Source organism: Rhea pennata, chromosome 3 (assembly GCF_028389875.1).
Source record: "Rhea pennata isolate bPtePen1 chromosome 3, bPtePen1.pri, whole genome shotgun sequence".
Taxonomy (NCBI): domain Eukaryota; kingdom Metazoa; phylum Chordata; class Aves; order Rheiformes; family Rheidae; genus Rhea; species Rhea pennata.
The window spans coordinates 53,903,630-53,931,167 of NC_084665.1; the positions used below are offsets into that span (position 1 = coordinate 53,903,630).

General features: G+C 38.1%; 1 protein-coding gene across 6 annotated transcripts in view; it reads right to left on the minus strand.

The window, feature by feature from the left end:
* Window positions 1-15,315, minus strand: part of MAP3K4 (mitogen-activated protein kinase kinase kinase 4) — an 80,169-nt gene extending 64,854 nt beyond the window's left edge. For all 6 annotated transcript variants that reach the window (XM_062572315.1, XM_062572313.1, XM_062572314.1 and 3 more), the window contains exon 1: window positions 15,066-15,315. In XM_062572315.1, coding sequence (XP_062428299.1) covers window positions 15,066-15,130 — 65 coding nt within the window. In that variant the 5' untranslated portion in view covers window positions 15,131-15,315. The remainder of the gene's footprint in view (window positions 1-15,065) is intronic.
* Window positions 15,316-27,538: the final 12,223 nt, after the last annotated feature.

Here is a 27,538-nt window from a genome sequence, read left to right on the forward strand (position 1 = left end):
ATAAATCAGCAATTGAGGCAGATACTCTTTCATTCTTCTTGGGGAACACTTGCTCTGTCCAACTGAGAAAGATTACCTCAGTACCGTGGCAGCCAGGCACAATACCCCGGACAACTAGATCTCCTGTGAGTGATCAGTGTCATACAGCAACAGCATTACTCTCAGAGAACAGCTAAAGGAACAACTGAACTTCAGGACATTTTATGCTTCTCACTGACAGAGATTATAAGTTGATCAAATTCATACATGGCTACAAGCAATGTTAAGAAAGTCTGAACTAACTCATTGCTCCACCAGCAATACATCATTTGAATTCTTCACAATACTAGTATCAAAAAGGCAGTGCAACCTAATGAAATCCTTTCATGGAGGCTTCAGGAGAACATGGATGGAATCATGACAGGCTTTCATCCTCTCTCACTATCCCCTGCTATCACTGTCCACCCCAGCTGATCTTGATCTCACCAGGGTAAATGCAGAAAAGGAGGAAAAAGGGAAGAAGAGGAGGACTCCAGGACCAAGTCAAGTCCCTAACTAACTTAATTCAATGGATAGGCTGCAGTTTGAAGTGACACCAGGCCTTCTGCCTTCTCTCAGGCTATGGGACCCATTACCGCAACACAGTCCTCTCTCATCACCAGCACTACCCACTGGTGCTGCATATGCAATTATTTTGCTTTAACATACATCTAGGAGAAGAATAAGCACCACTCTAGCTCAGAGGGGTAAGAAATGCGGTCTGCCTCCATCCCTTCAGATGTGTCATTCTTGGAGCAGGCCTGCAAGTGGCATCATCTTGATTCTGGTGCAGGCATGAATCTCAATTCATGCAGGCAGAGAAATATTTACCCAGATCATACAGAGCAAGGCTGACATCAGTACCTGATAATGTCAATCACAAATTGCATCTTACTTCCTACCATTTTTGAGCCAGAAAACAATTTTGCTCATGCTCTGATGGCTTGATCGGGTATGACAGGTGGAAGAAACATGCCAGCCAGTCTGTAAACTGGCATGGAGATTAACAAATAAATAAATAATAAAACAGATATTATACTGTTACTTTGTTTTGAGCGGTAAGTAAAAATAAATACTGTTAACATCCACAATAGTTTTGTTCTCTAAACGAAATACTGCAAAGCCCTGGATACACTTACTATGTGAAATTTCTCTTCTCACATTACAGCTTTGAGATGAAAGCACACAAGTTGATTAGCTATTGTAAATAAGCTTTAGAGGTTACCTAAGAAAAACAACTCAGGTGGTACCTTAGCACCATCTGTAGTCTAAGGCAAGTCCTACAGTGAACTTGGCCAAAACAACAACTACACAGTATCAGTACTATTTTTAGCCTAGCTTCCTAGTCTTGTGAAATCATGCTGTTTGTATGTCTTCTAATTTAATTAGCTACTATCAGCCAAGTATAACAAAGAAGTAGTTTCTGGATGTAATTTGTTCTTACAAATTTAGGTGGATGAATAAGTGGAAAAGGATCTTGCAAATGCTGAACCAGGAAAATGGAACACAAGCTTCCATCCACTTGGACAGTAGAAAAAAATATTTCAAAAGAACTCCTGCAAACTGCCCTATTACAGGAGAAACTTCATGCAGAGCACTACCCTCTGATTTTGCCAAAGACGAATCAACCACAAGAGACTAAACCACATGAAATAAGAAGTCATTAGTTCCAATGCTTATGGAACTATTTTTTCAGTGATCTCACTGGCCAGGCGAGGCAGAGGGTGGAGTAGCAATGCGCTTGTGGGACTGGCAGAACAAATCCTGAGGCACTTGCATTAGGTTTCCATTCCAAGACAGCTTAATACTACAGCAAGTTACCTTGTTATAATAGACCACCAAAAACAGTTTTCCTTTTGTTTTTAAACAAATAACCTCTTCTAAGAGTACAATAATAATATTTCTTCACCAAGCTGACTAAACTTGCTGTTATCTTCAAAGACCATAAGCTAGTTCTTTTTTTCAACAGTTGCTGCATTGCTTGCTTCTTGGTATGTCTGATGAGAGGGCATGGAGTCACTGTACTATTGAAAACACCCTCCAGTCTCATACCTCAGGTGTACACACAGCTGTATAGTAGGATCTGGACTAACATACTCAAAATTCAGTTGTGTTTTTTTTTTTTTTTTCTGGGTAACTTAGTAAGCTGTTCTTTAATCTGTTAACACAAAACATAGAGCATGAAAAGACACATTGCAAAACAGCAGTCATGCTCTACAGAACCGCTCTGTTAGCAGCTGACAAGATGTGCTAACTTAATCTGGCAGCCCTGTTTGGAAAGAGGAGGGCACAAGCTGCAAATCAAGTTTAAAAAAATTCAAATGCTCAGTTTAAGATTTGTGTGCATGGAGATTATGTAAATAAAGGTTGTTTCTCAAGTCAGAGCTCAGATCAGTCGCAATGAACACAAAGATTCAGTTTCACCAAGGAAAGCCTTGTTGTGCAACAGTGCACTACACACATGAGGTCTGGACTAAAGCAACTACATCAGCTTAGTAACACTGGTATGAATTTTTATCACACAGACAAAAATCAAATAGCTTTCAGACGTATAAGGTTATTAGCAGAAATCCTCTCATATTAACAGCACAGTTATCCTTTTAACAGACTACTGACATAGCGCAGAAAATTAGCACACTTAACATTACAAACACTAACCAGAGAGTAAGGAAATCTACAAAACCCATAAAAATGGTTTTGGTAAACCTAAGTCAAATGATAATAGTTTTGGTTATCATACAGAATTGTTGGTTCCTACCTATAGTTACAAGCAGAAAAGTCTGGGAAACACTAATCAAAATTAGTTTGTTGTTTGCTACCAAAAACTGCACATTCTCCACCACAGCCATTGAAAACTGTCCTAATTTTAATTTGTCTGCCTCCAAAAAAGCAGAAGTTCAAAGGATTAAAATGTAAGTTACAGTATGTCAAATATACCAAGAAAAGTGTAAAACCTAATGCTTATGAGGAACATGGAAAGCGCACAATTTTCACATCAGTCCATTTACAGGCTTCTCCGAGCCTCAGTTTCAAAGAGCAATCCACCTCAGTTTTTCCCTGGGAATACAGAAGAGACTGTAGTCAAGACACACAAATCAGGAACACCAGGAAAGTTGTAGGAGCAGTATTAAAAAAATAAAATAAAAATAAAATAAAAAAATTTAAAAAGCTCTGTTTTCAAAACAAAAGAAAAATCCCACAAGAATCTTTCCAACTAGTATCACCCTGTAATACGCAGTAGTTACATTTCAGCCAGAATCAGAAAGATAGAACATAGAATTTCTTCAGCTTGTGCATATAACTGATGACAGAGCATTTCTTTTAACTGCTACTAAGTCAAAAAGTTTGCATAAAAATCTATTATTCCGGTAAAATCATAAAAATTGAAGTAAATCTTCCAGATTTTCAAAGATCTGCAACAAAAGGAAATGAGAGAGGGGGAGAACTAAGATATGAAATTTCAAACAGCAGGGCAGGGAGGAGGGAAAAAAAAGTGGGAATTGTTGCTGCTGATTCTGTAGCTAGGGAACAACCAGTCATACAGCACTTCATTTCCACTGCTTTACAGGCAGACACTCAGATTCCCCATAAGCTCTACATTTTAAAAACAAAAGTTTTGCTCAGAGGATATGCAGCTCACTTCAGAGATTAAAAAAAAGAAAAATAGATGGCCATGAATCTTTGGAAAAAATACAGTCATTTATCAGTAAAAGTAAATTACCAAATGAAACACTAACAAGGAGTAAAAGAGGGAAATGATAAAATTAAGTGGACTAAAGTTGCACTGAATATGATTTTTAACTAGTATAAACTTTTTATATTTCACTGAAACATTACAAAAACTTTCCAAGTTTGTAACAACCGATAATAAGATGTCATGCTGAAAACTGGTGGCTATGTGGGGATAATACTTTTGTAATTTTCCCTTTATACCAGCTACCCTCGATCCTCATAAGCAAGAGTTTGAGTATGTCAGGCACTTACAGATACTAGTCCAGGTTCCTGACAGCCACTGCTTATCACATCATACACAGCTTAAAACCATGTTGGGAATCAGAACAGTAGAGGTCAACTGATTAGACTACAGGCACAAAGCAATAAATTTGAGTTAGGTAATTATAATGCAGTAGCCAGAATAATCACCCACCACAGCAGTTACTAAGCTGTGCACTCCACAAACTGCCACTGTAAACAGTTTCCTTATGTTTCAAAGATATTACACCATTCACAAATCAGTAGGGTTCCTTCTCAACACTTCCTGTGGCATGCTGCCATTTCCATACAGAAAATTGCAAGATCTGTACAAGGTCCACTGCTGAATTACCAAGCACTTGTTCTTGACACTAAATGCTTTAGTCTTAAAGGCAAACTGCTTATTTTTTCAAGCATATGCTCTTTAATTAGATTTAACCTGATAACTAAAATACAGAGGAAGAAAAAACTTCATTAGTTTTTACTAATGCACATTTTCAACTGGCTAAGGTAATGGAAACCAATAGATCAGTAGACATTACCAATTATACTTTTTAAAAAATAATTTAAAATCAGCTATCCCTAAACATAGTTGTAAAAATAAAGATAACCAATATTTCAACAAGAATTGAAATTTTTCACCTTGCTGCTGCTGGTAATACAGAAGGAAACACGATTTTTAAGTAATCGTCTCTGTATTTGTAAAAACTGAAAAACAATACAGTATCAAGTTAGAGCTGCTAAAGACAATACACAACACAGCTCTGTAATCAGCCACTCTAAGTTCTTTGAGGGAGTAGTAGTTTTCATTTGATCTGCATCCTCTGCAAGAGGATGTAACAGTACTTATTCCTGCACAAATAAGGAACTTCATTAATCCACCAGGCACACTTTTGAAAACTAAGACTGAGGATTAGACAACCTAATACAGAAAACAAGTTAAGATTAAATCAGCTAAAGCCCTGCTAAAATATAGGATTGCTATCTGGCGCAACTTAGATGTAATATTACAAAAGCATCATACACTTCTATTTCTTAATCATCTTTCAAAATTCTCTGTTCTGGAGGAAATTCTGTCTAATATTTTTTTCTTTAAAATCTTCCACTGTGAATAGTAAAAGAAAATACTTGCAGCTATTGCACACAAAACAGACACTAGAAACTGGTATAAAGGCAGAAATAGAGTAGTAATAAAACATTTTGACAGGAAGACTAAGCACAACTCCAAGGAAGCCTTCAGTAAAATTCAAGAAAGAAATCTTTATCTAACACTAGAAGATTACAAAGTAGCAACAATTTGCTCACAATTAGTACAAACAAAATTATTTTTTGCTAAACAGATCCTATGCAAAGCTCGTAAAGTCTACATGCCTACAGGAGACAGTAAAAAAGAATGTTCATACTAAGGCCTAACATGGATTAGCAGCATAGCAAAGATACTTGATTTTGGATTTACATTTGGATATTGCATAGCTGAATTCATAGAATGGTAAGGTTGGAAGGGAGCTCTGAAGATCATCTAGTCCAACCCTCAGCATAGCTCCGTACGGGGATTGAACCTGCGACCTTGGCATTAGCAGCACCACGCTCTTAACCAACTGAGCTAAACCTGAATTCAGGATTTCTGGACAATCCACATTAAATCTGGGTCACCAATAACTTGTGATGGCTGCTAACTTACTAATATGGCTTACTGCTACAAATTTTAGCAACTATGTTGCAACAATATCATTGCATTCATCCTGAAACTGAGCACATGCGTGGCTTTTTTATTTTTATCCTTATAATAAGCTGGGTAAGCTAGAGAAGACTAGTTTTTTCTTTGAATCACTACCACTAAAATAAACAGCAAATATTGTCTTCCTTAAGAGTTCTTCTAGTGTAAGAAAATTAAAGAACAGAAAAATCTTCAAAGAAAGGATGGTGGAAGTGATCAGACTTGTATGAAGTACTGCGCCTCTATTAAGGCTTAGATTATCATCTTCCAGTAAAAAAATTTTACTGCTTTTAGAAATCATCACTCTTGGTAAATAAATACCCATGTTTTTGAGGAAAGAAATCAAAAGCATATCTGTTACCTGCTGCCTTCCCAAATTCTAGAGAGAACAAGGGCACACAGAAACCTGTGGCACATCCCACCATGAACAAGGAGCACTGAAAGCAAAATTGAGTTGGAGGGGAAAGCAGGAACAAGACCTTTGATGTTCCAAGTTTCTAGCTCGTAAAAATCTTGTAATCATTAATTTACTCCAAAAAAGAGGCATCTGGATAACTAAACTCAACAATAAAGTCTGGCAGAAAAAACAACTTGCAGAAATCTCATAGTGCAAAAGGAGAACTTTAAAGTATCATCTCTTCTGGTATGAAAACTGTGTATATGTATGTGTGTGTATTTATTTAAAAAAAAAAAAAAAAAGTGGCGAGGGGAAACAAGGAGAAAACAAGAGGAAAAAAAACATTACTCTCTAAGGCATTTTTTGCCCTAATAGTAATCTTGCTTTTTACTCACCAACTGAAAGAAATATCAACTCGTTTCACTTCATAGGTCCCATTTTCCAAGTGTCTTTCTCCAGTTCAATTGCTAAATCTGTTAGATCACCTTTGAATCCCCACTACGTTTCCTTTCTAGAGGAGCTAGTTAATCCCACCCAGGTAAATGCATTTATTTTCTATCTCTTCTGAAAGCTAGGGGAAATTTTAAAGAGGTCACATTCAAGCTTTTATTGATTTCTCTAACCCTAAAGGTGGATGTAATAGAAGGCACAACAACACTGAGGCTAGTATGAATGGGAAAAAATAACCTTGAAACTTATCTTGAAAGACAGATGACAAGCTACCATTTTGAAAAGAGTTTTCCATGACTTCTACAACTATATCTAATACTTTCACATATTTAAGTTTAACTTACAGTGCATGCTGTGGCTTTTTTTTTTTTTTTTTTTTTGCTTATGCAAATTGTAGCCTTGCTAACTGTTATGAATAGCAGTTAGACTTCTGCAAAGAAATTAGTATTACACAATCAACTGAGATTATATAGCCCACATGCCCATTGTAACAACTGGGGAAAAAAAGAGTTTAAGAACAAAAACTAAAGTTCACATTTTAAAATATTAAATACCTCTAAAAATTTGAGTATTTTTAGATCATTATTTCCAGGTTAAACTTAAAGACTAGAGATTTTTAAAGCTATTCCTTTGATAAGAGATCAAAGTTACTAAATGTGTGCTAATACAATGCGAGCATAAATAAATTTTCCTTTGAAAAATTTTTCAGTGTTTCGGGCATGACTTTAGGAATAAGTATGCTACTTGCTTCATTCTACTAGCAGAGACACAAGTGCAAGCACAACCTACTTAACCTGTTCACATGCAATCTTGACAGCTATAATTTATATAATTCCAATGCAGTATGTGAAGGAAGGGCTCAAGGGATACACTTCTTCGCAGACCCTAGCTAGCAATAAACTTCCACAAAATCCAAACGCATGTTTTTTGGTTAAATTTTCAAATTCAGTAGTCACAAAAAGTTAAATTTCCAAAGGCATGGACAAGATCAGAAGATTACACAAAAGCATGTAGCACAAAACCAGAAGCAAGAGAGTAAGAAAGAAATCATTCCAAGAGTGAAGGAACTAGTGAAGATTAATGCCCAAAGGATACATTATAATCAACTGAATAACAGTAACATGGTGGAAAATTAAACTTCATAAAATCTTTCTCCTATGTGGATTTGCTGAGTAGCCCAAATGCAAGAGAAGTTTCAGTAAGAACCCTGATGGAGGAGCAGATATTGCAGTGCAAGCATCAAGCACTATTCAAGCTCATCTCCATCAGTATTGCTCTATCCCTGAAAAGGATTGTTGGAATTCAATGTCTTTAAGACCTCTAGCCATCTCTCACACACTTTAATTTTGCTTAAATACTCAAAATGAGTATCTCCGTTTTGGGGAGGGACCATGAGGAAGAAAACACAGCCTGCTATTCAAACACATTAGGTGCAAATGGAAAACCAAATCCTCATCTAAGCTCTTCTTTCTGCAACTGAAACATTTTAGAAGATTCCACTCCCTGTCTGGTTTCCACTGACATTTTGCCAGGAGTCACCAGGCCTCAAGATCCACTGGACTAACTGAAAGTACTGACCCTGGTTCTGCACTGATTTTGCCCAACAATCCAGGTTAGATGGAACATCAATCATTTTAGAATTTGATTGGGCAACCAAATACACATGATGCTATGCTAGCAAATTTCAGAAGGCAGAAACCTCAGGTTGAGTGGGAAGAAGAGATGAAAGTAAGGAGAAGAGTGTAATTACTTGCAGTCTGTGTCAGCTGGAGAACTAATGTAACTTACTTTCAGCAATACTAAACAAAAAATATTAGGTATAATAGCTGTATCACTACTATGAACTGACTGAATTATGGTAATTCCAACACCTCATTTATAAATTAACTTATGAACAAGGGTTCCTCAATATAGTAATAATTGCAGAAGCTAAAATTTCATTGGTAATTAGTCAGAATGTAATACTGGCACAGCTGCAACAATGCAAACACCTAAAGCTGCAACAAGGCCTTGACCTACATCCTGCCACCTGCTTGCAAACTAAGGGTTTAGACCATGCTAAAAAATTAAGCACCAAGGACAGTAAAACCCTGCTCAGTCTGAGAAGCACAAAGTAAGTACATCTGCTGCAAGACCAACACTGGTTTACGAGAAGATTTTGCAGTAATAGAAAAACACAAATCAAATCTGCTTCTCAATATCTGCAGACTACCACAATTAATTTCGTGAACACTTTTTCCAAACTTCTCTACGCTTGGGCAGAAGCTCCCAAGTGCTTGATTACTACTACTTATGACAGAAAGGCATACAGTCAGAAGAAAACATAGCTAAGTCTACTGAATCTGCGGAGAGATGCTGAAACATCTTTTGACTGATGATAAAAATCTGATCAGTTTCAAGAAATCAGAGAGAGAGCCAGCCAAGCTAAGAATAAACTAAGCAAAACGCAAATTAGTGTTCATCACATCTTTTTATTGCAAGCAGATATAAGAGCTATTGAGGCCTACCTACATGATGTAAGGAAATATTTTTTTCTTCTGCAAGTTGTATCATCTAGAAATAAGTATAAAAAATAAAATGAAGCTCTAACATTTTGGGCGGTTCTTCGTGTTCTCATCTCATAAAAAAAATAATAGTTACAACTTCCTGTTCTTTTTCACTAGTAAAATTTGAAATAGAAAAATCTTAATTAATGTTTACTTCCTGGATTATTTTAATTTCTCATACAAAATTAAATTATGACATAGTAGCTTTTGCAGAATATACACATACATTCAGATCTGAATGTTTTTCCCCCATATGCAATGACATTATTTAATTAAAGTCATACCAAAAGTTATTTCAAAGAGAAAGAACATCAGACTCATTTCTATTCCATTTTAATTCTTCTGACATTTCTCTGTTACATGTGAAAATGTTGATAGGTTTGTCAGGTTTCCAGACCCACATTTAAACCTTCCAGGTGAGGTGCTATAAATGAATCAGAAGCTAGAAGAGTAGAAACAGGGGCTGAGAGCTTCACACACTCCACCTAGTATCAGCTCTCTTCTCTTCCTGCCTTAGAATGACTAATGTCAAAATATGAATTTGTTTCAGCCACCATGCTTCACCCTTTGACTTCCATAAATCTAACCCTAATTTTCAACCCCAACTTTATCCTAACCCATTTCTGAGAAAAAATAACTTTTTTAATACTGATTTGTCCAAGAACTGCACTTATTTATGGTAAGATCCAAAATGTTTATGCTTTCATCACTAAAACGAAGAAGCTTGAGCATTATACAGCACATTATAAATCCAAAGGATAACTGCGGTGATTAAGTTGTTGGCACTTACACAAATCTGATCCCAAGGTCCCCCAAAAATAAGGAACATCTGATTAAGAACTATCAGAAATCTGATTCTGACAAATCTAGATAGATTTTAGGAAAAAAAATCTGCCATATCAGGAAGCTACAAACTACTGGGAAGAGAGATACTGTGCCAGAAACTGTTAGGGGCTCAACTATAAATACATGGTATGTAACAGTGAGAGATTAGGAAGGACACAGACCTTCACTAAAAGAAGTGAATAGCAAGTTCTGTAACAGTCATTAGTTTTCATTCAATGACCTTTGTCTCCTTGTCTTCTCTGCCCTCAAACTCTTCCATGCACAAACTTTATTCTTACTGTAGAAAGTTCCATTCCTAGAGAAGAAAAGCTATCAGCTGATCTTCATTCCAAAGAAGTCAAAGCCAACAAGAACGTAAAGGTGAAGGTGATTCATTAGAAGTTAAATGCATTTTTACTGAAAGTTGGTGCCTAAACACTTTATAAATCTGGATTACTAGTCCATGATCTTTGCAAAGCCTGTGTAATGCAAAGGAGCTGCAGTACTCTGTACCGTCTGGAGCATCCCAAGCACTTAAGGTTTCATGTCCAAAGACACTTCTACAGTGTAGCCAAGAAGTAACAAAGATGTATGTAGCTGTTGCCCAGTTATCACTTACTAGATGGATGTTTTACAGCCAAAATGGTTAAACAAAAACACATCACTCGATTTATAAAGTAAATACAATAAAGTGAACCAGCAGCACATCTAAGCTATGGACTGTATAAACCATAAATGTATGCCAGATTAGAAAGCAATGCATGGCAGTCATCACTATTACATGGTAGAGGGATGCAGAAGGAACAGAGTGAATCTCTTCCCTCTACCCACTGATAGTAGGAGACATTCATCAGGGCAATAAAGTTATATCCCATCTTTTCTGGGATCCATAATAAATCAAGCAAAGGTTCATGGCAAGCTGATGATATTTCACATATAGATTGCTTGGATTGGACATGAGCTAACACTTTAACATTTGACACCTCATTAAGAAAGACAAAGACATTCCTCATTAGGAAAGACATAGACATTCAAACCTGGACGTTAAGAGCGAGTATTCCAGTTCAGCTTTACGTTTGTAGTGGGGCAAGAATGAGCCTGGGATGATTTAAAACTTTAATTAATAAACTTATAAATTATTTTAAAAAATCACTACCAACTTATGTGTAGCATCAAGCCAAACACTTAAGAGCTAATGAAAAATAAAGGAAACTAGTAGCCCTGTAAATGTAAATAGCACATGTGCCCACATTCAATAGTAAATCTAACAACACAGCTGAAAAGCAAAAGTTGAGATATCTGCACCTTTCCACGCTCACCCAGGTCAACACACTATTTGACTAGCAGCGTGCAGTGTAAAAGACTTCCAAATATATTTAAGTTTAACATAATGATTTGTATACAATTTAAGGAATGCTATTGTCATAGATGCAAAATCTTTATAAGCCTTTAATACTCTCAATTCGTTCTTTGAAATAAAAATTACCGCATATCCCTCATCCTTTTAAATTCTGTAAATCTGTTTTTCATGTCTGCATGGTTTGCATTCCACAAGACCCAATATCACTAGCTTGCATAATAATAAAACCAACCTTGACACAGACAGCACTAATTAACAGACATAAAAACAACTCAAGCAGCTACACAACACAGACTAATCCCCGCTGCTACAAATGCCAAAGACAACTCAATCAGCACTTCGTGTGTGTTTATGCGTAGGTGGAGCAGTCATTCATCCCAATCTTGCACATGTAAACAAGAAGACGCAATATATGAAAAATAGGGATTACATCTTACCTCATTTAAATACATGAAAATAAAATTAAAAAAAAAAAGATAAAGCTCTACACACTTCAATATTCCAATTGAAGCTATGATCCCTGGAGAATAAAATAATTTTAAATTGGTTCATCACAGATACAATATGGTCATACAGATACAGTTTAGCAAGAAGAAAAATATGTTAAGCACAACTCATGACATGACCTCAGGCTTCCCCCAAACAACAAATGCTGCAGACTGACAGCCCAATTCATTGTCATCATGCAGTCAACACATCTGATAGACAAACCACCGAAAAATTCCCCAGCATAGAAGGAGCATCCACATTATGCAGAATTCTGTCCTCCTTTATTCACAGTCCTGCTCCCTCCTTCACCCTTTGCACTGGATGTATGCCAGGAGAAAAGAGGGCTACAAGCAATTAAGTACAAGTGAGAGTAGCCCTACGGCTCTTGCCTTTGCAGTGGCATCAAAATTGGCATCCCAACAAAGGAAATGTTTAAGGCCTCACTTTACAGTGGATTTTGTGCCAGAAAGTTCTTAGGCATGCCTAAGATCAGATTGGATCAGAAGATGTAAAGCTTAAAAGCCATAATCAAGAAGCACCAAACATGAATCTGCTTTAACTACTGTTCTAAATTACTTAAGTGGAAACATCTTATCTTGGATACTTTTTGTTTGATTGCTTTTTAAGAAGGGTTGCCATTTAAACATGATTTCCTTCCCAAAATGTGTTTAGCAGCATCATTTCACTTAGACACTGGGTAGGCTGCAGTGATTATGGGTAAGTGCAATCTCCCTCAAACTCAGCATCTCCTCTTAGCTTCTCTGATTATTTTTTGGCTTGAAGCTCCCACATCTCTCTTCCCACCCTAAAGTGTATGTTTCAGGGAAGAAAGGAAGATTTAGAAGAAACCGTTTGCTTTTGGAGATGGATTCTCAATCAAATGGTTTGGAATATCTTGGACTAAGAATTGTGTAATTCAAACAAAGCCCTGAATAAATAGTATGCTTACCTTTGTCAGAATATAAATGCAATGGTACACTTTGTTAAACTAAGTAGAGAATCCTTACAGGAAGATCAACACATTACTAACACACTAGATAGTCACATAGCAATAAAGCAATCAACTTTTTTTTTTCAATAAATGTAGGTGTATTGCTAATGAGAATTATTGAGTTAATCCCCCACAGAAGAAAATATGTTAAAAAGAATGCCCTGTGCCACTGTGCTTCAGTTATAGCCAGAAGAACACTGTATTCTAAGAATACTTCCACACTCCACAAACAGGATTGAAAGCCATCAGCCTGTTCCATGTCATCAAATGGATTTCAAACCTGTACATAGTCCAATGATTTCAACAAGATTCTGACTTTACAACTGCAAAACTGAATAAACAGTCATAACTCCAACTTTTAAATCTTTAATTACTTTGCAAAAGTTTCAGATATTGTTAAAAGTAATACAGAAATAAAATAGAACCACATAAAGCCAGAGAAACTATTCTGTTCTAAAGCAGATGTGAAGTTGGCACATAATGTGCATATTGAAATGAATCACACCTACACAAGTTAAGGGTACCTAATCGTTTTGAGACATCTTCTTCCCACCCACCAGCTCACTCTGAAATAACTAATTCAATTTTCATTTGCTGGGTAAAGTTGCCACCACACTATCCACACCCACATCCGACTCTCATAAACTGTCTTTTAATAGGCAGAATCCAGCAGAGGTCAGAAATGGTCCTAGACAGGAAATGCCTGGGTGTATTCCATTTACATACTGCAGATTACTCTTCTGCATGTACACACACAGGTCTAGGGTCACACTATTGTACACATTTTAAATCATTTTCTGCTTAACTTGAACAATTGCTCTCTAAAGCTATTATAAACAGGAACCCAGAAGTTTATAAACTCACTTGCCCTACTAGCTTTCATATAGTGTAATATTTCTCTTAAATCTAATTAAATTGTTACAAACCCTCTATTTTTGATAGTCTCATGAAATAAAAAGTCATTAAAATACACTTACGGAAATTCAAAACAGTTACTGTTCAACTCCACAGTCCCAAATCAAACTTCACCACTACCTTTTTACTGTATCAGTATGAAACAGTAGCTTGCAGTATCCAAAAAGGATCTCAGGAATATGACAGCACGAAACTCTTCTGTACCATGCACCTGGAATGCAATGTGCCTGACTATTCCCTTACAGTACTAACTGATCACACAAGTGTCTTAAAAGATGTTTCCTGAATGCCTCCTAGTGAGAGGTGAAGTGCATCAACAGGATGTTATTTTAAAAGTAGAAATAATTACTAGAGAATTAACAACCTGCACTTATGCAACACTTCTACAGTCAGTTGGAAACATTAAACCATGAAGTAATTTGCATCCTCATCTCTCAGCAGGGCACAGATGGAGACTTGCAAAAAGCCAATCTGTTGGTCAGCACATTCAAGAGGTAACAGCAATTGCAAAAAGCTTCAGGCATCATAACACCAGCCTTGTGCAAGGTGTGTGTTGTTTTTTCTTTTTTTTTTTTTTTAAAAAAAAAAAAAAAAAAAAAAAAAGGTATCTTCTGACAAATATCAATTGCAGTATTGCCAGAAGCAACACTTCAAACAAGGCGTTTGCTCCAAGACTCTACTGTATGCTAGAGAAACTCTAAATAGCTGGGTGTAATCACAGCCTCTATAAAAACGAGATGCCCTTCTTAAAGGCAGTATTTCTGTCACTATGGCTCACAAGTCAACAAGCACAGGTCACGCTCTGCCAACTTCACCGGGGAACCAGAACAGGTAATGCCCTCCCCTCTGCACACTTCTGAAAGACCAGCTCCGGTCCTGCCTGCTGGTAAAAGTTTTCCTGAGAGCTGGCACAGTGAACTCCTGAGAAATGCTTGTTTACTCCTGATGCTCAGCGGGGCGGGGGGAAGAGAAGGAAACGATTTGTTTATCCGTGCAAAGTGCCCACAAACTATTGCCCTACCCACTGCAGCCGCTGGAAATTTCTGATCGAAACTCTCTCACTCGGGGGCGCTCCCGAAAAGCGCTGAAGCAGCAGCTGGAGCTTTTGCACGGCGAAAGGACTGAAAGGGGGTAGTGGAGGGGGGAAGGGGGGAGGTGGACGACGACAGCGCGGACCCCCCCGGCGGCTGCCCCGCGGGACGCGCCCGCGCGCCGCAGGAGGGGCGGCGGCACCGACACTAGCACCGGTACCAGCACCGGTACCAGCACCGCGGCGGCCCCGACCCGGCGGGGGGGGCGGCCCCCGCGTGGTACCACTATTTGGCAGCGGTGGCCTGCGCCCCACTCCGCGCGCAGCTCCCTATTTGGCAGCGCCGAGTACTGACCTCCCCGGCGGCGGCGGCTCCTCCATGGCGGCGGCAGAGACCAGCGCGGCGGCGACGTCTCTCATGCATGTAGCGAGGCCGGCATGGCGGCGGATGGCAGTGTGCGGCGCGGCGAGGCCCGCTGCGGCGCTGGGGACGGCGCGGAGGAGGAAGGGGGAAGGAGGGGAGGTCTCTAGCCAGCTGCGGGGATCCGGCCGCGAAGAGCCGCCCGCGCGGCCGCCATCTTGGAAGCAGCCTCACAGCGCAGAGAAGCCGGGAGCATCGCTACGGTGAGCGAGGAGGGACCAGCCGAGCCAGAGGCGCTCACGCCGCCGCCGGAACGAGGCGGGGCGGGGTGGGATGGCGGCAGCGGTGCGGCGCCGCGCCGCCGGGCCGGGAGGTGCCTCCCTCCCGCACGGCAGGGCCCAGGAGGAGGCTTTTGTCCCGCAGAGGATGGCTGTAAACGGGCTAAGCGAAGGTGCCGCTCAGGGACAAGCTGTCCAGCTTGTCGCGGTGCTCCCTGTTGCCCCGAGTCGCCCCTCAAGGCTGGACGAGCGCCTGAAGCGGGTCTCTGAGGGGCCGAGAGCCTGGGCAGCCGCGGGGAGCAGCGGGGAGGAGGGAAGGGCCGGGCGGTGAGACGGGGATACTGCGGTCGGCCAGCTGGCTCGTCCTTGGCTGGCAGTGCTCCCCCCAGGAGCTGGAGGGAGGGCAGCCCTGCCGCACACCGCAGTGTTTAGCTTTTTGTTTCTTTAGGTTTTCTGCGCGGATCAGCTTGCGCTCGCTCCCCCCTCTCCATCAGTACCACCACACCGCAGGTGATTCAGTGTCACCCCTCGTTCCCTCCGGGTGTCAGGATTTTAAGTTCCAACAAGCTCCATGGACATTAACAGCTGCAGACAGGAGAAAAATCTAAATCAGTGATTAATGAAAGACTGCATTATATTTTTCTGACCTGTTACTGGCTCTGGTTGGCCTACTTGCGCGTTTATCAGCACCATGTGTGCTCCAAATAGTTCAAAGATGTGGAGTGCTAAAACTTCTCTAAGAAAGTTCATGGCAATGTGAGCAGATAGGTGCAGAGGTGAACAGTTGTAGGACACAGCTTTGCAGAAAAAAGAAAGAAACAGTCTTCATTTATTCTGCCGCTCGTGCAGCTTGTTTCATTTTAGAAACACGGTCGTTATAAAACCTACAGCAGAGTTGTCTGCCAGAACGAGAACTGAAGCCACATTATCCACTTTGAAACACAGGGAGGAAAAATGTAATTTCCTGAACTATAACTTGGCTGAAATGCCAAAGCTAACACCCTTAGAATGTAAAAAAGTGCCATCGGTTTTATAATTGTTATGGGTAGTGAGAACCTCATCTACATTTAACAGGACTGCGAGTACAGTGGCAAATCCTGGCATCAGTAATATGCTACATAAATGGTATATATTAAGTTGTTTATGAAGACTGAAATTTAAACTAAGAAAGGATTGGAATCAGTGCCGGATTCTGCTTTATGCTCAACTGCTTCATTAAGTTAAGTGTACAAGGAATTTACACAGATTTCTAGTCTGACTAAGTTCAGTTGTAGCCTTTTTCATGATATTAAATTATCTATGTATTCATCCAAATTTAAGAAAAGCAGTCTCTGTGAATTGATTTTAGAAGGCCCTTTGTAGTAATAGATTTTTTTTAAAAAAAGCTGAAATGGAGAAGATACTGCTATTGAACAGTTATCATCCTTATTAAATAACATACACTAAAATTTGGAACCAGATGAGTAGTATTATGCAGAAAGCCAGTTCCCTGTTCTCTACAGATCTAGAAAAAAGTAACTGGATCATCATGATCCTGATGCAGAATCTTTGCTTAAGATTACATCATGTAATAGAAAAAGGAGTATTTAGCATGTTAACCATTTTATGGTCAAATACATTAGCCCGAAAACAAAAACCAAGCAGACGCATACAATACATTCCTACTAATCTGTCACATAAATCATAAACAAAACGTAGAAACCATAGATCAAATCTAGAAATTCTGAAATGCCAACCTACTAAGCACATTTTTATCATCTCCCTAAAAACATAAATTCTCTAAATAAAAGCTAAGCTGTTTTTTGACAGTATGCACATTTTTTTCAGTTTGATTGTAAATAACAATGGCTGATAAAGGCCATTGCTATGCAGTTATTTCAGCATTTTTTTCAGCTGTGTTATAGATCATCATCTGTTACCATCTTTTCAGCTATTTGCTGGGCAGAAAAGTCTTTATGTTTAACAGCCACTGTTACATTTTTCAGTTTCTTTGTTTCTTCACTCTAAACAATCACTGTAAACCTAGATTAGAAGCACAAAGTTTTCATTACCTAGCAAAAGCACTTCAGGTACTGTCTTTTCCATGGACATGAGGACACGATAATGTGGATTCTGTGACAAAAGCTGAAATGGGGACTCCGCCACCACTTTCCATATGAAAATGATTTACTGAGACAAATTTGGGTCCACCTCTGCCTCTCAAACAAGAGATACAGAACAAACAACCCTGCATTCCTCTTCCTTTAGGGCAGCCCAGCACGTTGATTGCATCACATTCTTGTGGTATTCACCAAGAATATGCTAATACTACAGATAACTGGCCATGCAAAGCATCTTTTGGTTTGATACAGTGACATTTCTGTGTCAGCAGTAGGTCACAGTGAGCCACACAGAGCATTTGACATCAGGGAGAAAACTAACAGGAGAGATTTATGGGTAGTCCATAGGAACTTGGAAGGAAAGGGAAAAAGAAGGAATGTATGGAGATGATGATATGGAAAGCCGCAGATGGCACAGGACTGTCAGAGCCTGTATAAAGATAATATTTAGCAAAGACATCATTTAAAGAAGTACAGACATCTTACAAAAATTGGTATGTACAGAATTCTAATGATTTCTGCCTTCATCTAAGAAATGTCTTTTTGATTGAAAGAATCCCTGCCTACCTGTTTGTGAGTCTAAACATATCAACAGTGCACTGGTGCATGGAAACTGGTAAATGAAATTGTCCACTCTGACTTTAACTGCTAGAACAGAGAAAAGCACAAAATGAAAACAGTGCAATAAATGATGCCTTAAGCTATCAGAAAGTTCAGTTATGATATTAACAATATTAATGAATTTTAGATGCCCGAGATGGCAGTTAAGCATGACCTCAAAATTCTAGTTTGAAAAAAGCCAGGCAACTTGTCAAAATAGGCAGACTTCTTTCTGTTTACCTTTTGGTTTCTGAACTTTTTGGATGAATTTACTTCATATTTTCAGCTTTTCTTTCTGCAGCCGCATGGGTTTATTTGTTTTTAGAAGACACTGAGATTGCTTAGGCATTGCTTTTTGTTCCAGGAGCATACCTTTTATCACACCAACAGTTCTAGAATTTGCAATAAAATAAGAGATGGCAATAGCATATTAATAACAATTTTTTTCAAATAGCTTTTAAATTTTCTATTGAAACTGTGCTTTAAATTTCTTCCTGTTCATGGGGAATAGATTCTGTTACCCCTATCTTGTCATTGCTTCATGAGTATTGGACAGGACTGTACATGCAGCTTTTGTCATTTGTGAAACCTACAGCTCTTTTCTATGTAGACAAAAATAGTAATGAAGAATAAGAAAATTCTGTTTGTGTTGGTTAATAAATATAAGAATATTTTTCAAATTGTTTCTCCTAGTAACTGTCACAAGGTCAAACTTCTGCTTCACTTTGTGTGTTATCCAAAATAACGTTTAACCTAACTTCAGTAAAGATATTGAACACAGTTAATGAAACTTAGTAATCAAATGGTCCTGCACTGTGTACGACATTCAGAAATGTCATTCAAGACAAGAACTGTTTTGAAGATTTAATTTTTCCTTCTAATAAATTATATATTGCAGTTCTACTAATAGTGAAACACAGTCCTACCTTCAGCAGCAGATATTGGAAAGCAGTTTAGTTAAGTGTACTGGGTCTAGATCTAATTAAGAGTGCTGGCAATAGAATTTTCATTTTTCTTGGTCATAGATTGCTCTTTTGCAATTCCATAAAGTAGCAATACATGAACAATTCCTAAAGTTAAGATCTAGAAGACTTAATCTGACAACATATCTTTCTTACTTAGAGCTTGCAACTATTCCAGAGTCAAAATGAAATACCAAAACGTATTTCTACCTGGAAATATGCAGATCTTTGTTGCTTTCACAGAAGATCAAGTTTGATTTTTGGAAAGAAATGGAACTCAGTTTGCAGTGTGATATAACTTGAGTTTTGCTGCAATTGATCTGAAGTGTGAACCTCTGAAAAAAATTAAGGAATCACATTGCGTATATCCCTGTTCAATCATCTGTTATGACCGTGATTCATTCAGTTCAGAAGTTTGTGTGATAGCTGCCAAAGCTTGTTCAGCAGGCTGGTTTAACAGCCATACTATAAAAGGTGCCAATTAGTTTGACGGAGGGAGAGTACTTCTGTCCGAACACTGTCAGCTCACATGCTGCATGCCATATCGCACAAGGCTTAATGTCATTAACTCATCACTATTACAGGAGTATTTGTTAGTAATAGTAACATGTGGTCAGATGGAGTTGTCTTCTCTCTTCAACTGGATTTTTTTATTATTATTATTATTTATTATTTCCTGTCCTAAAAAGCAAACTGTGTGTAGTACTGGCACTGCCATTATTAAAATGGCATGACCCACATATGAGAATGGTGAACTTTGGTTGTGCTTAAAGCAGTATGATTTTACTGTGTAAAAGCCTGGCCTTAGGCTTAACGCTTGTACAGCTGAGCATAGCTAAAATCATTGCCAGATGTTCAAAGGTACTTAGGCACTGGACACAGAAGTGACTGTCCTTGGATACAGAAAGGGGGAAATTGTTTCTGAGTCAATGCAGATGCTACCACAGTCTAGCTACAGTAGCTTATGTCTCCTCGTGTCTCCAGTTTCATTGGAAATGGGAAAATAAGATGGATTGAATTTAGCACTGCTTGAACATAGTTACAGGCACCAGAACTGGTTGTTTAAAGCTAACTTGGCTCCTGAAAGATCATGTCTTAATTCTTTCTTGGATTGAATCATAAACATACTCAATGACCAGACATGGAACATCTATGAACCAAGTTCACTGCAGTGCTTGTCTGTATGCTAGGACCTTTGTGTTCAATGTAGTAATAGCCTATTTTCAAAGAAGCTCCATCAAAAAATTGGGACCCATCCCCTAAAGCCGTATCTTTTGTAGACCTGAGACATATCCGGCTGTTTTCTGGCTGTGCCTGACAGTGCAATATAGTGCATCACTGCAGCAGCACTCCATGTTTTCATTCATCTTGCAAGTTTAAACACATGGTCATATCTGAAGTTTTAAACAGATGCTATTTATTTTAATCAGCCAAAACAAAAAATGTTCCAGACTGATTCTCTTAAAATACCTGGTTGTGCATTTGAGGTTCTTTCTATTTCTGCCTTATACCAGCTGCATTATGCCAGTACAAAACAGCTCTAAGACCTGCATCAAACTTCCCTGCCTAGGGTTATTTTCCACAGCTCCTGTCCCTCTCTCTTCCTTCCAAAAGACCTAGTTGTTCCTGCAGCTGAGCTGGTATATTCCTGCACCCCAGGAGTTTCTGGCTATTGCAACAGATGAATGGGGCAGCAATGAGAAAATGTTAATCTTCATTTTAATGTTAATTGTTATCCTTGCAAACTTGTATATACACATCACTTAATTTATATAAGAGATATCCTGAAATAAATAGGGCAACCCTAGGAGAACAGTTACTCATATATATAAATGTTTATAGGATCCATTTTGTGATTCTGCTCTAAATCACCTGGAATTATTTATCACCCAACACTTCACAAGGTGAGTTCATCTTTCTTGATTTAATCCTGTTGATGGTTCAGTTCTGGTAAACAGCAATAGGAACCGATATATTCCCTATTTGCCTCTACACACCCCTAACTAGAGGATAAGAAATTAGTAACTCATTCTACAACTGTCAATTGTCTCAAGTTCTGCAGTGTTTCAGGTTTTATCCTACATTTTCCTCTCTACCCACTTCATTATTCAAAAAAAGCTGTTACCTCATTATGAACAGAGCTATTTTCTTCCTTCTAAATGCTTACAGAATTCATACAATATTAAACACTCTAAAGAGATGAATTACTTGTCACTGTACCTTATTTAAATGTATTGAGAGTTTTTCATCTTCTTCATTCAAGTCTTATCGGCTCCTGTCATTTCTGTAACTGTTTTGTATCTCCTCTTGTACTGTTCCTCAGAGGTACTGACACTTGTTTTAAGGTGCTCCCATACTAGGAAACAGCACATAGTACTTAAAATAACAGTTGAATGTTGGGAGCTAATCCGCTTTCCTGGCAGCATTACCCTCTCCAGCTACAGCCAGCTGAGGAATCTGATTAATGACCCCTGTGTTAGGGAGTTGAGAGCTCTGTGACTTTCTTTGCTGAGCAGCTAGAGGACATGTAGCCTCCATGCATTCAGCACTTCTATAAGCCAATTGAGAAGGTGTCATGGATGTTAGTTATGAAGGACACTACTTCGGAAACCTTTCCAGCAAAGAATAATAGAAAACCGTAAGGGCTTGTGCTCTGGAAGAGCTATGAAAAGCTGGACAACCAAGCTTAACAGCTCCTTTACCAATTTCTTCACCCCGTCACTCTTTTTTCTCTTCCCTCTCCAGAGACCTTCAACCAAACAAAACCCATATATCCTATAGGTTTTTAGAGTCTGTTTTCCCTATCCATATCGCATGGTGGAATCCATACATCTTTCTGCAAAGAATCAAGAGCACTACAGATCTCCAGGTGCTGCATAGCATTTGGCTGGCCTACTTAGTACATTTCAGTAAGATTAGAGATTCTCAGGATGTCTGCGTACATTATAAATACAAACTGGTTGTTGACCAGGTGATAAACTGTGGGACAATGTGTTAAATCTGCCTGTGTGCTTAAATGACACCTACTCTGTCCCATTACATCGTCCGGGACAGATTTCTGAATCTTGAAGCTCAAAACAACTTTAGAAGCTCCTACTTATTTCAAAAAAAAAAAAAAAAAAAAAAACCCAAAAACAAAAACAAAAAAGAAAAAACTTTTTTGCTAAATTTGGAGAAATTGTCCTTCTTTCCCTGAAAGGGGAATTTCTTGTGACTCCAACTGAGTCATTGATTCAGGGCCTGAGATAGGGCACCATAAACTCTGTTCCAGCAAAAACCCCAGACCAGTGTCTAGTGACTCTGCAGAACTAGAAACAGGAAATTTATGCTGTCTGACAGGGAAGATCCCCAGAATTCTTATCATAGAATCATAGAATGGTAAGGTTGGAAGGGACATTCAGCAATTATTTCATGATATGAAGTTCCCAAAATACCTCACTTTACACTTGTGATGCTCATATATAAGAAATACCCAATCTTTTCATTATTCTAATCTCAGGAGCTAACTTACTTAATGGACAAACAATTTACGTATCAATTTGATACATAGTTCTGTCTGTTACCCCCCAATTCTCCCATTTCATTTCTCTTTTCTTCTTAGAATTGGAATAACAAAACTATAACTATTGGAATAAACAAAATATATTATTTTCTCAGAATAACATAAGTACTTTCTCTACTAGAGGAGAAGCAAAAGACATAGAGGAGAGCAAAAGCCCTTTTCTTCCTTGCCAGCGTAAGCAGCTCTTTGCTCACCTGGCCTTCAAGAATCTTAGCCATGAGATTCTCTGAGGTTGTTTCGGGGGGCTTGTATTTGGGACTGAGAAGACTACTACATAGCAGGGAAACTGGATGATCTAACCATTCCTGTGATCCCAGAAGTTTATGGAGCTGGATTAAAACAAAGAAAAAAGTAGGCCCAGTGAGCCTAACTGTTACTTGCAAGATCCATTGCGTATATGGACTCTCTGTGCCAGTTTCAAAATTCAGTGGAATCTATTCAGCACAACCTTCATACACTTGTGAGTAAAAAATGATGTTGTATCAACCCTGTTCATGCTCATAGCCTGTCTGAAACTCACCTTCGGGTAGTTTATATTTTGACCTTTCATAAGGATAGATATAGTGTGAAATAACATGGGTCAGAATAGGGAGCAATACCAAGCTGGATATCTAGAACATGACTGAAATTACTGAAACATCGTGTGAATTCTGACTTCAGATTTCCTGTTTTTGAAAACATTGAGGTTACAATGGTAAAAGGAAGAGAAATTCGGGGCAAATTTGAAAATTACTGGTAGATTTTATTGTGATGTAACTATCCTTTATTACTATGGCAACAGCTTTAGAGAAAATGTTCTGGTTACCGTTTTGCAAGGGTGCATCATTTTGATTTTTTTCCAAGTTCATAATTTTCCAAAACACTTCACAATGAACCAATGCTTTCCAGGTCAAGCTCCTTTCAAAAAAGGATTTTGTCAAAATTTGAACAAAACACATTTGATAGAACCATGACACTGAAATACTTCAGGTGAAGAGATCTTCATAATGAAATCTGAAAAGAAAAAATGTTTGTGGATATGTGTGTGTAATTCATGTGAAAATTCACCTAAGTCGAAGGCCCTGCTGTTACTGCTTTGCAGTCTTTGGTACACTAGTGCTCAGTGAAGAGTGGAATAAAATAATTATTATCTGCAAAAGAAAAATTCAGTAGCATAATTTGAGACAGCAGTGTCAGCTAACAAACATTCGATGTTTATACTGTTTTGATTTAAAAGATAAAGATAAGTTTACTATTACCTCTATGATTTTCCAGTTAGACTCATCTATATATGACATCTATGTATATTGTATCACTGATTGACTGTATTCTGCTTGAGAAGGTTTTTTAAGTGGTGTCACTGATTTTTAACTAATTTTAATGTTAAAATACTATGTAACCCAAACATAATTTTTGTAATTTTACTTTTCCTTAGCTCTGTGAATGCTTTCGAAAAACAACGGATTTTTTAAAAGATGGATGATAGCACCTTTGGGTTGTGGATTTTGCTACAACTGTGAGGAAACAATAGGCTTTGTATTTTTAACTAAAAAGTAGCTATTTTAAGTATAAATTGCACCCTGAAGTCATTCTGTTCCACAGTTCTTGTGAAACATTGCTCTCAGCTCTAGTGATAAGATCAATAATCAAAAATACAAACCAAGGCAACAAAATTTTGTTTGTTCTTGTTTCTAACTAAGGAAACTAATAGGAAATACTGTGTTGTGGGACAGTTGGATGACCTTAATGAAGGTGAAGATCTGTCATTGCCCAGTTCCTCCTCTCCCACTAGCTGAATGCTGTGGCATATTTGAACCTTATTTCTTGTGCATATCAGTAGATGTTCTGTAGCCTTGGAGAGACATTTTCTTCACCCTTAACCCTAGCACAGACACTTGTCAGTTAGTCCTACCACTGTGAGACACTAACATAAAACATACTGAAATCAATTAAAAGCCTCCAACTTTTTAATGATGCATGTATGTTGTAGTACACAGGAAGAGTACACATTATTCTTTCAGCAGTGCTGGAGAAAGACTGCTGACTCAAGCTTGTGCCTTGACCTCTCGGAGGTATTCAGTATAGCCAGTTACAAAACTTCATTACGTGTGTTACAGAACCGTAACTTGCGTGCATGAGATCATGGAGTTATTTATTTCTAACTCTTTAGACGGATGCTAGCTCTTTAGATGGACATGTGAGCCCATCTGTCTGAGGCTGTCTTTCATGCTTTTCTTTAGGCACGTATGAACATTCAGAATAAGAAGACATGCATGTGTATAAGCTGTGAAAGATGACTTTAACACATATCACATATCTAAAGGAGCAATTATGGTTAGTATAAGAATAGAAATGTTAATCTTTTTATCTCTAGATTTAAAATTTCAAGATTAATACTTAAATTAACATTTTTGCATTAAAAATATAACATTTACACATTTATAAAACACCTCCAAATGACTGTCAAGTTCTAGGTTCCACAGTACAAGACAGATGTGGACATTAGTCAAGCAAAGGGCTACAAAAATAATTTAGGGCTTGGAGCATCTGTCATGTGAGGAAAGGCTGAGAGAGCTGGGACTGTTCAGTCTAGAGAAGAGAAGGTACAGGGGGAAAATTAACATTAACCTTGTATTTTGCCTTTGTACTTCAACTGATTCAAAATACTGATTTTCAAATTCTATAAATTATAAACCATTGCAATTTACATGGCAAATAAATCAAGTGTGTCCTTATGTAGTTGTGATCTCATTTAGTGCTAGATACAAAGGTGAATGTGGCACCCTTATTCATTTATACAAAATCAGATTCTGAAAATCTTAGATTCCTCTGATTTCAACAGTTATTTTCTCTGTTTTGCCCAGCCAAGGAATGAGTTGGCTATATGCTATTCCCCGTTCATGGCACTGTGCCTCAGGTGAGCTTTCTGATACATTTTTAGTAACCCAATGCCTGCATTTGAAATAAATCCGTAAGTACCCTGTGTGGAAATTACCTAAAATCTATTTGTATTATCAATGTTTTTCAATGTTACATTTCATGCTACAGTTATTATAGCTATTCTAAATCTACTTGTCTTGTCCACAACGGTCTGCCAAACAGAGTGGTTGAAGAAGAGGATTTTACAGTATATGGATCTCTCTTCTTGGAGTAACTAGCTCACATGGACTTCAGAAAGGGAAGTTTTGCCTTCCTCATCAGTAGTCTAAAAGAGGGTAAGGGCAGAGCTATCAAAATTACTCTCTGATGCAATCCGGTGACTGTGAGTCTCCTAGAAAGCTGGAAACTGTAGATATCACAGTCACAGCTTGTAGAGTTAGCCTGACAGACTCTGCTTTTTCTATAAGATCTCTAAGGACAAGTGATCTTCGTGTGAATAGAAACAATTATCTGAGAAAGCAGTAACAAGCACCAAGCCTTTTAAATGTGCCATTGAGTCCTTTTTTGATTATTGTATTTTGGGCCATAACTCAGTAACTGCAAGTACACTGACAAGTTTTCTTCATGGAACACTATTTGCAATTTTTAGTGCAAATTAGAAGTTATAATCTGATTACTAGCTTGACACCCACAGAGGCTTCTATTCAGGCATAAATATGAGGAGTCAGTGTGAAACAATTGCACTCATACTGGTGGCCAGAATTTTAGAAGCTGATTTTGAAAATGTGCCCCTTTACGTATAATGGTAATCAGAAAGATACTATTTCAGTGTACAACGTCTGTATTCAGAGCCACATAAAGAATCAGCTGGGTCACCTATTTGGCACAACGTTAGAAAGCAAGTCTGCTAGGTTTCTTAAGCTGACTTCTTTATTTCAAATTAAAAATATAAGACATACTGTATAGTATGGATGGTAGGAAAAATCAAGAAATATTGTTAGACAAATACAAGAACAGCCATAGTAGGGCACATCCAGGTTTGATATTAAATGGTGGGTCATGTTAGTAAACATAGTTACATACGAAGAGTTAGAAAGGATGGAACAGCCAAAACAGGAAGGTGTTATAGGTGCTGCTTCTATAGGTTAACTTGAGCCTTATTCTAATCTGGTCTATGTGTTGTTTTAACAATGGTTGATTGGACAGAATTTATGCACTTTTATTTCAAAGTAAGAAGTTTGCCTTAAAAATAACTGAGATTTGATTTCTGTTACTTATTATAATGTGTATATGAACGATGTCTCACCTCTGTACAATGTTTGATTTTTCTGCTTCTGCGTTCTTAGATTACATGGTATTTTGTTCCAAAGCATTCTCACTCACAGTGATCTTTGTTTCTGTAGGATCTGTCTAGCCTAAAAATGTTTTCTTGGTGTATTTATATTGGATGTAAACTGGCAGAGGTATAGATCAAGCTCCAGCTTATGAGTATAATCAAATCTCTTCGCAGTGAGATATAGTGAAAACTATAATAAGATGTGCATTTTTTACCAGTAACTAAACTGATAATGAAGCTGCTACTGGCATAGATAGTGGACACTCATCATTAGCTTACTGCAGAATTATCATTTATTTGACATACAAGTAGGAAAAAAGTTTATTCTGATCAGTAAAAAAGACCCATTTGGGGGGCTGGAAATCTGCATTTTGTGCCAAGTGCAAGGTACTTTCTGTGGAACATGCTGCACAGTTTAGTTGTTGAATGCTTATCCAGCTGTGTGCTTTATCTGCCAAATACATAATCAGAGCAGTACACAGATTCCTTGAATATAAACAAAAAACTGAATATTATCCTCCCCACCACTAATAACCCTCACTATTTAAGGTTCATGTTTCTTTGAGGTGCTAGATAAGGAAAGAAGTCTTTCCAAATACCTGTTTTGCATTGTTCATGTGAAATGCAAAGGCACAGAGGGAATTGTGGTGCTCAGCATCTCTGAACAACTTTGCAAGAGTATGTAACTGTGTGTTTAATCTGCATTTGGTAGAGCTAAATGTTAAGGAAAAACCTTGGCAAAATCAAAAAGCTGCAAGTTTAGCAGTGACC